At 42.4% G+C, this 15,022-nt stretch overlaps 1 protein-coding gene across 1 annotated transcript in view; it reads left to right on the top strand.

Annotated features, from left to right (window-relative positions):
* DPP6 (dipeptidyl peptidase like 6) overlaps positions 1-15,022 on the top strand; it is an 889,247-nt gene that overhangs the window by 618,909 nt on the left and 255,316 nt on the right. Inside the window, exon 7 of the mRNA XM_062193815.1 lies at positions 11,218-11,299. Coding sequence (XP_062049799.1) covers positions 11,218-11,299 — 82 coding nt within the window. The remainder of the gene's footprint in view (positions 1-11,217; positions 11,300-15,022) is intronic.

A 15,022-nucleotide genomic window follows, 5' to 3' on the forward strand; every position in this document is an offset into this window, starting at 1 on the left:
GGATACATACGCAAACTTGGCCCCCCTAGAGAAATACTTGTGCCTATAAAGATTCTTTCCCTCAGGAACTTAATCTTATAACTGAAGCACAAATCTTTAAGTGCTGCATAAATTTGAGAGGTTACAGACCCTTATAAATCAGTAAGTAGAGAATAGACTACATCCCAGTTACTAATTCGTCATTAATAAATAATTAGCCATTGCTCAGTTAACATTTATTGAATGCCTACTTTGTGGCAGGTGATCTTCTAGGACTAGGGAGTACATTTATATTTTTATATCACCCATCATGCTAAGCACATAGGAAAACAGCAGACACATGTTGTTTGGCATTGAAAATGCAATCTTTGAAACATTTTCGGCCATCAGAGATTGGGAGCTGTAAAAGTACTTTTTAGATTTTTTTTTTTCTTGTCCAAATGTTATTGTTGGGAAGCTTTTCAGTCCCTCAAAATAGCTTAGCAAGATAAATGAGTAAACTTTGCTGCACTAATTTACTCTTCAAAATTCAGCATGATTTATGCTCTGTTTTGTTTATTGCTCAAATAAGCAAAATCAGAATGGATTGCCTGATTATTTTGAGATATAGTAAGTCCAGATAATTTTATTCTTCCTTAATCATTTTTTACCAATCCATCTCTACCCTGGAGATGATTCATCAGAGGGCCTGTTGTGGGTTCTTTAAAATAAATGAATAAATAAAAAGAAGGGAATAAAAATAAGGGAGGGACACTATCCAGCTCCCAAATAAGTCAATAAATACCCTCTTGCTTGCTCGCTCGCGCGCTCTCTCTCTCTCTCTCTCTCTCTCTCTCTCACACACACACACACACACACACACGATTGCCCTAAAAATTTTAGAATAGTCCTGGGGCAGCCTTTGGACCTACAGGTTAAGATACTGCTTGGGATGCCTACATGCCCTATCAGAGAGCCTGAATTTGTGTGTTGGCTCTGCTCCGATTTCCAGCTTCCTGCTAATGTGTATGCTACAAGGCAATAGGTGATGGATCAACTAGTTGCATGCCTGCCACTCACATGGGAGACCTGGGTTGACTTCTTTGCTTTCAGCGTCAGCCTGGAGCAGCCCTCACCCTTGTGGGCATTTGGGAAGTGAGCCAATGATGGGAGCTCTATCTACTGGTCCCTCAATCTCTCGATATAAATAAATACATGTTTAGAGAGAATATCACAATCACATAGTACGTGACAGAAAACCATTTGATAATGATGCACTAGGGCCTGGACTTCCTGCAAAGGGCGCCCCAATATTGTCTGTGCATGAAGGTGGGATCCAGGCTTTGTCTTTGGGGGAATGGCATGTTCCATGAAGAAGCACTATGATAGATACAACAAAAGGCTAGCAGGTAGACTTCCCCAAGGTTTGTTTTTGCTCTGCTTCCTAAGCCTTGTTTGGCTTTGTTCTTGAAACCAGTTGGAGACTTTTCCCCTTTGACCAAACCTTCAGACAGAAGCTAATCAGCTGTGTCCTTGATCAGTTTCCAAGAACTATTTTAAAAAGTTACCAGATGAGTATCTTGAAACAAAAGACATTTATTCTCACAGTTCTGGAGCCTTGAAGTCTCAAATCAAGAGGCCAGCGGGGCTCTGCTCTCTGAAGTCCCTGAAGGACTTTATTTAGCCTTTGTATTTGTGCCCAGGTATGTGCAAGGACCCTGCTTCTGGTTGATGCCATCAGTCCTCCGTGTTGCTGGGCTTGCAGGCACAGCAGTCCAGCGTCTGCCTCTGTTTCCATATGTCATTTTTCCTGTGTATGTGTCTACGTGTCTTCTTTCCTTACAAATACATTGTTGGAAATGGGGTCCACCCTAAATACATATGACCTTATTTTAACTATTCCATCTATGAAAATACTATTTCCAAAAATAGCAAAAATCATAAGTACTAGGAATTAGAGCCTCAACATATCTTTGTGGGGCGGGGGGGAGGGGAGATATAAAAAAATGGTTCTGGCCAGTTGGAGTCTGAGGTGTATGGTAGGTTTGTGACTTAGGGCTGAGCAGACCGCGGTGGTCTTTGGGGGAAGGGGTACATGGAGGAAGCGGATGGGCCCAGCCTCACACATGCTGAATGTTGAGGCTTTGTGCGGTCTCCATGGGGATTGTTCTGGATGCACTCTAGTTTGGGAAGGGACCTGGGCTAGAGACGTGGTTTGGATGCTCCTTAAAATAGGGATTATGGTTGAGTTTCATGATAGTGAGGCAGGGGGTGGGGTAAAATGAGAGGAACCAGAGCTGCTAGTGGAAGCCCAGGACTCTTACTTTAAGAGTAGGCGAAGAAAGAAGACCCTGTAGAGGCAATGATGAGGCCTGTTGAGGAGGTGGAGGAGAGAGAGAGCCAGGAGAGCAGAGGGTCGTGCAGATCAACAAGAGGAGCGGCAGCAGGCAAGACCGAAGCACCCACCAGATTCAGAACTTGACAGGAAAAGGAAGTTCTTAGGAAGAGCAATTTCAGCTTCAAAGCATTTGTTGTGTTGGGGCAGGGTGGTAGGTCAGAGGATGGCCCCTGGCAATGGACAACTTAGGTAGCAAGTCTGACTGTGAGGGGACCAGCAGGGGCTGGACTACCAGTGGATGGAGAAACTGTGTCAGAAGAGGTATTTGGGTTTGTTTTACACTTGGAAGTAGCCTTGGGGAAAGGAGAAGACAAAGAGAAGTAATGAAGACAGAAAGGGTGTGAGCAGGCAATGTCCAAGAGGCTGAAGCAACACAGAAATCTTAAATGCACACCCTTCAGTGAAAGAAGCCAAACTGAAACAGCTGCATAATGTATGGTTGCAACTATATGATGCTCTGGAAAAGTCCAGCTATGGTCACCAAAAGGATCAGTGGTTTCTAGGATCTATGGGAGGGAGGTAAGAACAGGTTGAACACAGAAAATCCAGAGGTGGAGGTGGTAGTGAAACTCTTCTGCATGATGCTGTAATGGCAAATTCTTGGCATTATTTAATAAAGCCCATGGAATCAATCTAACAATACAGTATATAGCAATATTGGTTTAACCATGATAACACATGTGCCACACTAATGCAAGACGTTAACGGTTTGGAAAACTGAGGGCAGGGAAGAAGATGCATATGGGGACTCTAGTTTGGTTCATTTTTCTGTAAACCTTATACCTTTAAAAATTAAGTCCTATTGTCAAAAATAATGTGTTTTCATCAAGAAGGTAAGGACTTGATGACTGTAGGCTGGAAAAGCAAGGAACAGGAGGCAGCACCGGCTTAGTCAAGAAGGGGCGTTCCTTGTCTCTGGGACATGCAGGTCCCTCAGTGTGTGCTGACAGGATGCACACCAGCTTTCAGTGAAGCAGGGAGCCTGGGGCCAGTTCTGTCCTCTGAGAAGCAAAGGTTGAGAGTGCAGGAGGTTTATTGGGATAATGCCAATGAAGGCAAAAAAAAGGGGGGGGGGCATGGAGCAAGCAGGAGGTAGAGGGAAGGCCTGCAGGCCCCACTGCCAATGTGGCACCTGCAAAGGGAACTGGAGAGAGCAAGCAGGATTTCCCAGTGGGAGCCTCAGACTCCACGCCAATTTGATCACCTGTAGCAACCCACCAGGGAAGTCAGACCAAAGCCCGCCTGTTAGAGGAGTCTTACACTGGGTGAAGTGCCAGGCTCTCAGGTCAGAGATGGGTGAATAAGAAGTTCTCCTGGGCCAGCGCCGTGGCTTAACAGGCTAATCCTCCGCCTTGCGGCTCCGGCACACCGGGTTCTAGTCCCGGTCAGGGCACCGGATTCTATCCCGGTTGCCCCTCTTCCAGGCCAGCTCTCTGCTATGGCCCAGGAAGGCAGTGGAGGATGGCCCAAGTGCTTGGGCCCTGCACCCGCATGGGAGACCAGGAGAAGCACCTGGCTCCTGGCTTCGGATCAGCGAGATGCGCCGGCTGCGGTGGCCGTTGGAGGGGGAACCAACGGCAAAAAGGAAGACCTTTCTCTCTGTCTCTCTCTCTCACTATCCACTCTGCCTGTCAAAAAAAAAAAAAAAAAGTTCTCCCTGAAAGGTGGTTGGAGCAGTGTCCCTTGGTGTCTGCCCCACACAGGCATCTGATTGAGTGAGGGGATCCTAGGTAAAAGAGGGACATGAAGAAAGAAGAGAAGATTGGAATTGTCATTGAGAACCAGGAGGTAGTGGTGATGAAGGAAACTTATGATGATGGATCAGTCACCACCCAAGGTTGAAGATGTTTCATATGCACACATTGCAATTTTTTACCCCAAGTAAGCTTAATATCATTTTCTGTGAATTTTTAAGGCCCCTTGTATATACATACTTTGTGTGTAGATTAATAAGTATGTGGTCAAATTATATAAATTTCTCAGTGAGTAAATCAGCATTTATCATATATATAATAGGTAACTTCTGTGCTACCTGATTTCACATACATTATATTATTGAGTTTGCCCCATGAGGCAATTATTCTCATTTTTCAAGCAAGAAAACAAACTAGGATTAAGTAACTTTATTGCTGCAAGTTCTATCTTGTTAGTGTCAGAATTCAGATTTAAATTTGTATCTCTTTTGGAATTCATTCCACCACTTCATAGCTTCTTTCCCTTAAGGGTCACCCTGGTGTTTTCTTTAAGACAATTTGCTATGACTCTGGCAGGCAACTCATTTCTGGTATCTTAGAGTTGTTTGTTCAAATTAAAAAAAGAGGTACTGGGAAGTTGAGAGAGTCACTAGCTTAAAATATTTAATCTTTAGAGTATGTTAAAGTTTATGAATTAATATTTCTCGTTTCTTTTGATTTTCCTGACATTGTGTAAGAGAAAGGTAGCTATTATCCCCGATCCTGGGGAGAATAAACTAAGGCTGAGAGACTCACACAAACTTGTGTGTTATATGTGTCATAGAGCTGGAATTAGGGTGCCAACATTTTGATCTCTGGTCTATGGTCTTCCTGTTTCTTCCCTCATGCTAAAGAAACCTAATGTATTCATGGTATGGTGAGGAAAATGCATTTTAGCTGAAGGGAAGGAACAATCTCTGCACAGAAGAGTGAAGGTAACAGAATTGGAATGCATGTATCACAGGGGTGAATTGGCCCCAGTGCTGTGCAATCTCGGGAGACTTTTTTTCAAGGGGAGATACTATTTCCAGTTCCAGTGTATGGGAATTTACACTTTTCAGAATAGACAGAAGTTAATCTCCCACTGTTTCTAAATATCTCAGACACCTATTATAAATCAGTCTAACAAGTTAAATTTCCGCATTAAAGCAATGGAATTTAAACATTTTATTCTAATCTCCTAGTCTATATCTGTGCTTAGAAAATTCCCAGTAAACCTAGGCCATGTGAATTAATTGTCTCTAAATTTTCTAAAAAGTATTTGTAGAAAGTCACCTCCATAGCTCATGTGTATTTTCTCATTTATTTGTTAATTTATAGAAGGAATTTTAGTTCCATTTCTAACATTAAGGTCATAATAAAATGGGAAGGCAATTATCTAATTGTCATTCCTTTCTGTAAGAATTTTTGAGATTGAAGCTATAAAAATTCTTTTTTTGACTTCTTATTTTGAAAAACATTTTGGCTTGAAGTTGCAAAAACAGTACAAAGAAGAGCCAGCATTGTGGCACTAGGCTAAGCCTCCACCTGCAGCGCCAGCATCCCATATGGGCACCTCTTGGTGTCCCAGCTGCTTCTCTTCCAACCCAGCTCTCTGCTATGGCCTGGGAAAGCAGTAGAAGATGGCCCAAGTCCTTGGGCCCCTGTACCCACATGGGAGACCCAGAAGAAGCTCCTGGCTTCAGATCAGCACAGCTCCTACCAATAAACATTGGTACATCACTACCTCAACTATGCACCTTACTTTGATGTTACAGGTTTCCTGTCTTAGAGTCACAGATGCTCTTAGCTGCTGTTCTTGCTTGGTGTCCCCCCAATCTGTAGCACTTGCCCAGGCTTACCTGGTATACATTTTTTATTGATAATGCTACATAAAGGGCACTTTGTCCTCCAAGAAGTATCACATCCAAAGGACTCTCGATGATACTGTGTCTTGTTTTTGGTGACAGTGACCCCTGATCGCTTGGTTAAATTGCTGTTTGCCAGGCTTTTTTTTTTTTTTTCATGTCAAGTTCTGTCTTCTTCTTTGTGATTGATAACTATCTTGGGGAACTTATTTTGTGCAAATCCTGCTTCTCTTCAAGCTTTCAGCCACTAAGTTTAACACCCACCAGTGGATCTTGTCTGCAACACTTGGCTGTTAGTCTCGGGTGATTCCGTTTGCTTCCCTCCCTCTATGCTGCTAATTAGAAATCTGTTGTGACAAAGAGTGCTCTTCTCTCCCATTTATTTGTTTATATGACAACATATTTATATTAGAATGGGACCAGGGAATGCCTTGTACAGTGAGTTAATCCAATACCATGATTATTTTGTTGGTCATATGATCCTGGTGTTGGCCATTAGGTATTCTCTTAGGTTAGCTACTGTATTCTCTCAACAGAGCCCTAATTTTTAGCTATTTTCCTACTTTCTGGCTCCCTAAGATGTTCTAGGCTCATCGCCACCCCAGCCTGGGTACTATTAATTCTCCTAGGAACCCTATATACTTTTATTGGATGATGGCATTGAGAGACAAAGGTCTAGGTGTTAGCTTTGCTCATTGATACTGAGCTGTCATTGTTTTCAGCCCTTTTCAGTGGCTAGAGGTAGGACATCTATATATGTGTACCAAGACACAACACACGGGGCCAGCGCTGTGGTGCAGCAGGTTAAAGCCCTGGCCTGAAGTGCCAGCATCCCATATGGGTGCCAATTCTAGTCCCGGCTGCTCCTCTTCTGGCCCAGCTCTCTGCTATGGCCTGGGAAAGCAGTAGAAGATGCCCCAAGTCCTTGGGTCCCTGCACCCATGTGGGAGACCCAGAAGCAGCTCCTAGCTCCTGGCTTCAGATCTGTGCAGTTCTGGCCATTGCAGCCATCTGAGGACCAGTGAATGGTAGTGAATGGTAGATCTCTCTACCTCTCTCTGTAACTCTGACTTTCAAATAAATAAAATAAATCTTAAAAAGACACAGCACACAGCTTTAGTTAGGACCCTCTCTCTCTCTCTCTCTCTCTCTCTCTGTGTGGGGGGGGGGGGCGGGGGGGTGACCACAAGTTGATTCTGACACCTGTGATTCTAATCCACTTCATACAATTTGTTTTAGCCATTTCCTTTTTTCCTGCATGATGAGAAAACAACATCTCATGATCTCCAATATATTTAACGATTCATGTATTTGTTGGATCTGGTACACACGAGTAGTTCCACGATTATAATCCAAACCCCTGTGAGACACAGGGTTACTCGGTGATGGCATTTATGGCATTTATTTATGTACAGTTTTTATCTTTACTTTGAAAGCATCCAATCTAAATACTGCTTCCCACCATTAGTTGCGTTTTCTTTGTCCCTTCCTGTCCTTCAGTGCAATTTCGTGTTTCTTTTGTAACCGAGTTTTGTTCTCCAAGTACCTCTATTCCATTTTGGGTTTTCCAACATCTGAGTTAGTTTTGTCTATTTTAGGGGTATGTGGAGGGTATGTGAAACCCTACTGTAACCTAAGACTCGGTGTTGTACAAAAAGTAAACTCGAAGAAGCACCACTCCACCCCATCCCAGCAACCTCATTCCCTCTCACTCTTTTCACTGTTTTTCCACCCACCCCTTTTGATAATCAATATCTGGTTTCTGAATTCTACCTCCTAAACATCTTTTTTCACAAATGGTGTGGTATGTGTGTATTTCTTATAGCCCCTTTTTCATATGGTGGATGACATACTATACATACTTTTCAAGGCTTTGCGTAACTGTCATGGAAATCACTCATTATCAACTTTGATAGAAATCTTTGTTCTTTTTCACAGCCACACCATACTTTATTATATGAATGTTCCATAGATTTTGGGTCTTTTGATTGACAAGTAATAATTATATGTATTTATGGAATATAGAGTGATGGTTGATGTATATGTATACTATAGGATCAGTTAATCAAGGTAAGGAAAATATTCAACTCTACAGTTTTTATTGTGATGCAACATTTAAAATTTATTCACTTTAAAATTTTGAAAGATACATTATTATTCTATAATAACCATTACTTTATAATAGGGTTCAAAAATCTCATTTCTCCTACTTAACTGGAATTTTTTATCCTTTGAGTGACATCTCTCCTACCCTCCACCCCAACCTCTAGTAGCTACCATTCTATTCCCTAATTAATAGAATTTAGCATTTAAAAAATGGTGCAGTGTTGTTCATGCAACCACATATTGTTTCCAGTATTTTGTAATCACAAATAAAGTGTCAATGAATACAAACTCATGCACATATATTTTTGTATTGCTGGTGGCATATCTTCCTGAAGATGTTCCCAGAGCTAGGATTGCTAGTATAAAAGTTAAGTGTGTATTTCATTGGGAATTGTCAAATTTCCCTCTGAAATGATAGCACCCATGTGTATCCTCATCAGCAAATACTAACAGTACCTATTTCTCAACAACCTTCCCAATGCCATTCATTTTCTTTCTCATCAAATCTCTTAGGTGAGAAACGATGCATCAGTATAGTTTTAATTCCTTTTGCCCTCATTTTATGTATTTTTGAGGAATTTTTTGATCCCTTTCTGTGTCTTCTGAATTGATTATTTGTGTCTTTTTCTCATATTTCTATATTTTTGGAGGAGTCTTTTGCAACCTCAATATTTTAGAGTTTTGTACGTTAGAAATACTGCAATTTGTCCATGGCAGAAGCTATGAATATTTTCCCCCAGTTTGTCGATCATCTTTTGTTAATGATGTTATTGTCATGCAAAAGTTGTCAATGTTTTAGGTAGTCACATGTATCAGTCTTTTCAAGCTTCTGAATTTGGGATCATTCTGAGAAAGGCTTTTTCTGCACCAAGGCTACAGAAGAATTCACTCCTGTGTGTGCGAATGTTGTGAAAATGTCTTGAGGCTTTAAAAAAAATTACAAGTAAAACTCATGGACCCTGAAATTTCCAGATAGCCGTGGTCTTCTCATTGACCACAAACAACTCCTTCCCAGCCGACTCCCCTCTTACTTGCTACCACATCCACGTCGTCCCATTTTCAGGCTTCCTGGGTTTCTCTAATCCCAGGAGCTTCATCTAAAACTAACCTGGGGTATAATGGAATCCTTCGCAGTCCCAGCTCTTTTCTTTCTACATGTGTTCCCTGTTTGTTTCCTGGTAGTATGATTTAGCAGTTGCTCTAGAATTTTCTACAGATGCCAATTCTGAAGCAGCATGCCCTTATCCACTTCCACCTTCCTTCCCCACCTTGTCTCATCTTCTTTCTTTGTGCAACCCTGAAATACAGTATCTTCCTTTTTCAAAGAACATTCAGCCATTATCTATACAGATGAGTGAGCACATCTGTAGCTGTGTCTTCAGCATAAGCAATGTTATAGCCAGCTGGTAGGTGCTCACAGGACAGAGTCTGGCCTACTCAGCGGAACATAGGTATAATTCTGCCTGTGGAGTGGCACCACCCAACAAAAATGAAAAACAAACTTTTCTGTTTGCTGAAGACAGCAGTAGCTATAAGAAACAGTGAAATGGCCAGCACCGTGGCTTAACAGGCTAATCCTCCGCCTTGCGGCGCTGGCACACCGGGTTCTAGTTCCGGTTAGGGCACCAGATTCTATCCTGGTTGCCCCTCTTCCAGGCCAGCTCTCTGCTATGGCCCAGGAAGGCAGTGGAGGATGACCCAAGTCCTTGGGCCCTGCACCCGCATGGGAGACCAGGAGAAGCACCTGGCTCCTGGCTTTGGATCAGCGTGATGAGCCGGCCGCAGCGGCCATTGGAGGGTGAACCAACAGCAAAAAGGAAGATCTTTCTCTCTGTCTCTCTCTCTCACTATCCACTCTGCCTGTCAAAAAAAAAAAAAAAGTGAAATACTTAATAGTTTCATTTTTTCACCATTACCTTTATTCATTTTGATCTATAAGATAGGATTTTGTGGTGGTGGAATTTTGCATATCAGTAAATTATGAATGAAAAATGCAAGTGATATTTGCTAGGAAAAAATATTCCAATTTTTCCCTGTCTTTCTCCTCCCTCCTCCCCTGCCTTCCTCTTGCATTGTATCTAAATCACAAGTCACCATCAGTCTTGAGGCCGCTGGTTTGCAAAAGTCACAATGGCCTAGCATTATGCTTGGCAAGCAGCTATCTGTTAGGAGAGCCAAAGATGCAGGATATGAGTTGGGAGGATTTATTACTACATTTCAAGTTTTAATTTTGACTGGGATATTTTTAAAGATGATCTGTAACCTCCCTACATGTTTTCACCTGGTGAAAGCAATGTTGGACCTGATGTTGAGCAGTGATGGGCCTATTTCAGCCTCATATAATTTATATACATGTGAAATAGTCTCATGGAGACTGAAGGAGACATGCTATTAAATAACACGAGACAAACTCCTTAATGATGCAGTAATAGAGCAAAGAGCAAGTTAATAATTAATGCCTGTGGAAGTCCTGGCGTCTCTGCTTCCAATCCAGTTTTTTACTAATACAACCTGGGAGGCAGCAGATGGTGGCCCAAGTTCTTGGGCTCCTGCCACCCATGTTGGAGATTCAGATGGAATTCCATGTTCCAGATTGGTGCAGCCCTGGGCATTTGGGGAGTGAACCAGCAGATGGAATCAATCAATCAATTACCCCCATAGATGCAAATAAATACATAAACATTTTAAAAAACAACTAAGAGGATAAAGTTGCAGTATCTTGGTACGGTCTTAGGAAAATGCCATTTGGGATACCTGCATTCCATATTAGAGTGCCTGGGGTTGAGTCCACTTCTGAATCAGCTTCTGCTAACACACACCCCAAGAGGCAGCAGTAGTGGCTCAAGTACTGGGGTTCTGCCACCTTTGTGGGAAACCCAGATTGATTTCTGAGCCCCTGGCTTCAGACTAGCCTGACCCTGAATGTTGCGAGCATTCGGGAAGTGAACCAGTAGATGGAAGACCTCACTGTGAGTATCTGTCTCTATGGTGCATGCTCTTCTAGCACTCATGCTCACTCGGTGTCTCCGCCTTTCAAATAACTACAAAAATAAATGAATAAATAGAAAAAAGTATAAAAAGCAATTTTTTTAAATAGTATCATCTCAATTTCTCAGTTCCTATCATTTTGTGATGTTTTTCATTTGTGTTGTTTTGTTTTGTTTTGTTTTTTCAGGGATCCTCAAAGTCTGGACCCACCAGAAGTCAGCAATGCAAAACTTCAGTATGCAGGATGGGGCCCAAAAGGCCAACAGCTGGTGAGCCAACCAAGTTCAGTAACCATATTTTGATTTTGATGAGGTTTATATTTTCTAAGCTGATACTCGGAGTGTATTTAGTGTGTGTGGGTAAAGTAAATTTCAGGTAAGCACACCAGTGTGTCTGAAAATATATAATAGGTGGATAATTCCCCTAGAATTGGAACAGCATATATTTTGGCTCAAATGTCTCATGTTCTGAAAGTGGAACCTAACTGTAGCTGGGTGTCCAGGATCCAGAGATAAATTTCACTCAGTGGGCTGCAAATGGAAATCATCAGAGCCATGAAGCCATTGAAAATTGCTCTAGGAACTCAGATCCCTTTCTGTGGAGGGTTTCCCGGGCTGGCTGTTAACGTAGTCCATAGAAAGTTGCACCAACCTGAAAAGTACTCCATAGCTAGTGCAGCCCCACCCCCAGCCCCCAGCCCCACATTCAACATCTTCAATGATTCTCAAAGTATAAAATCTGAGATGTTTCAGATTTGAATAAAAAGGATGGTTTAGGGGCAAAGGACCTGAACAAACATGTCTAGGATTAGAATTCCAATCCTGGGTACTCACTAGCTGACCTGGGAGTGCTAAGTCAGCATGCAGACTGCAGTCCCCTGTCCCAGCTCTTAGGTGAAGGAACTGTGTAACACCATCTCTCAGAGATTCCAGTTCTAGTGTTCCATGGTCTACAACCAGGTGATACTCTTCAGTTCTGTTTAGCTTTATTTCAAGATATTTTATCACATCTTGTAGGAGGTCCCTCTGGTCTAAAGACCAGGTGGCTTAGTTGCTATATTTAAATGTTTTCTTTTGAATCTTTGAGCTGATTAACTGAAACTGCATTTTTAATGATCTCTTTACCTGAAATAGTGTCAAATCATCACATTTAAAAGGTATTTGCAGAATTGTATTGGATGGATTCTCTACTGTCTTTTGAATGAAAACCATTTTATATGTAAATTCCGTTATCTTGAATTGTTTTAAAGAAGCAGAAGCGAATGGGCCACAAAAGTATTTAAGCTATTACTAAGATGTCCCTGATGCCACAAAATTACTGCTCAGATACTTCAAAAAGTGCATTCAGCTGACAGTGGGGCAGGAGGAATCGAGAGTAGAAGCTGACTATGGGTGAGGGACACTGTATCATATTTGCTACGCCAAATATCTGAGACAAGTACTTTATAACGAAGAGAGGTTTAGTTGTCTCACCATTCTGGTGGCTGGAAGTCCAAGGTCAGGTTCCTCATCTGTTGGCCCCTGTTGAGGGTCCCCGTGGCTGCATCATAACATGGCAGACTAAGAGAAACAGCAGCATGCAGAGAAGACCAACCACCTGGTATGCTCTTGTGATAATGAACTCGGTTCCCAATTCTAGATTAATCTCTTCTGAGGGCCGTGCCCCCATGACCTAATCACCTCCCACCAGGCCCACCTCTGAAAAGTACCGTCAACTCTCAACATGGCCACACTTGGGACCAAGCTACCAGCATATTGTGAGAGATACTCAATCCACATCCAGCCCATAGCAGACACCAGTCCACTACTCAGTCACAATGAAGACATAAAAACTGTCTTTTCTCAAAGGCATTAACTCATCAGGAACAACTGAAATCTAATAGGAGATAGAAGACCTGTACATTCAAGACATGAGACCAAATCTCCAATTTTAAAATTCTCAAAGTCTTATTTAAGGGTTTTCCAACACCAATCAAATGATTCCCAAAGTAACCATCACACCTCCCTAGAGAGCTCTGCTTGCTCTCTACTGATCTCCTAACAGCCCAGTGCTTAGACCCAAAACTTGGCTTGGACCCAAACTCCATCACACCATGGTGGAGAGGTGATAGGAATGTGTATCCTATGAGTGGTCACTTCCTGACTTTCTGGTCATCTGGAAAAGGACACCATCACTCAATCACTTGTCAAGGTCTCTTTGTGACATGTCAGCTGCCACTTTCATTGTCACCCTGTGGTTATCACTAAACTTGGAGCCTTCTGCTACACCATCTGTATATGGAAATAAGCACTATAGTACAGCAAGTACCATATAATCCTGCCTTCTGGTAAGAGCACACAGTGTAAAAGAAATCAACCCACAACTGCAAAAGGAAGAGTTGTGTTTATGTGTATGTGCATTGTGTCTAGAATTTGGAGGAAGATGGGGCCTCAGGTTTCTACCTCTCCAGACTCCTCACTTACCAAGCCAGCCTCTTCCCTCCCTGAAGCCATTGCCACTTCATGATTCCATGCTCATGTTATGCTCCCATGGGGAGAGAGTTAGGGATGAGTCACTATATAACAGCACCTCAAAAAGTCCATGGGAAAACATACATGTTTGTTGATGTAGAGAGTTTTGAAATCCATCCTTACAAGGGCGTCTTCAAGAAATGCATGGAGAAGAACATGATCTGAAAAAACCTCCGGATGGATTTCAAAATCTGCTACACCGAGGTCTTTCAATCTCCTTTTCCATGTACTTTGTGAAGCTACATGGTGGAGGTTATCACATTTAACCTCTGAAAGAATAAACAGCAAAACACGAGAGGGGTCCGCTTCTTGAGAAAGCTCTCCTGACACACCATCCCCTACTACACATACACTCTTTTAAGGATCCCCTTTGGAGCCCCCATGTCTCCTGGTGCAACCATTCATCACATACAATTTCTTGATTCATGTAGATGTGGTTGAGATAGACTTTTAGTTCAAGAATTCACTTATTGTCATCTTTATATCCTAAAGTGCACAGCGTCTGGGGATCAGCACGTATTTGTGGAAATAAAACATAAATGCATAAGCGGATTGGTTATTAGCATATTCTTACTGTCCTAAGTCACTTAAGGAAAAATATAATTGGCTGGAGGTAAATAGCGAGAATCTACGAGTAGATGCCAGGATAACACGACAGGAGAATGCGATTTCCTTTCTGCATCCACAAAGTGAATGTTCAGTTAGTAGTGATTGCTAGTATTTGGGTTTAGTACCAAGAGTGCTAATATGCTCATGGAATTTTTTGGGTTTTTTAAACTTACTTGAACCTTGGGATTTTTATGATACTCAGACATTCTTGTCCTGCGAATGAAGCAAGGGTCAGCAAACATTTTCTGTAAAGGGTCAGATAGTAAATATTTCAAGCTTTGCAGGCCATCCGTTTCTGTCACAACTACTACCCATCTTTGCTGTTGGAGCACAAAAGCAGCCATGAACAGTGCAGAAACCAATGGGTCTGGTCGTGTTCCAATAAAACTTTATTTAACAAGCATAGATGGTTTGCCCTGCAGGCCATAATTTCACAACCCCTTGTGTAGGCAATTGTGGGCTCTCTTGGTTGTCCTCAACTGGAAAAGCCCGAGCCCAGGCCCACGACCCCAGTGGGAGGTACTGCCTGTGCCACTCTGTCGGCAGATGAAATCTGAATTTCAGGAGCAGGCGTTGCAAACACTAACATACTCACTGATGGCAAGCAAGAAATCCCTCATCGCCATTTATTTTAAAAAGTAAATATTGCTCCCTAAAGTAAATCCACTCTAATTATAATGAGTCAGACTGAAGTGAGTAATTCTCCTTTGGGAGCAGAGAATCCAGCTGCAGTTAAAGTTCACGAAAGAGCTTTCCCAGCCTCCCAGCCTCCTGTGTCGAGTGCAGTCAGCAGTGTCTTTGGCTCAGAGAGCCCCATACATCATGGGAAGTCGACACACGGCCCTGGGAGAGGGTTAAGGGCATTTCCTCCCA

The sequence above is a fragment of the Lepus europaeus genome, chromosome 5 (assembly GCF_033115175.1).
Source record: "Lepus europaeus isolate LE1 chromosome 5, mLepTim1.pri, whole genome shotgun sequence".
Classification (NCBI taxonomy): domain Eukaryota; kingdom Metazoa; phylum Chordata; class Mammalia; order Lagomorpha; family Leporidae; genus Lepus; species Lepus europaeus.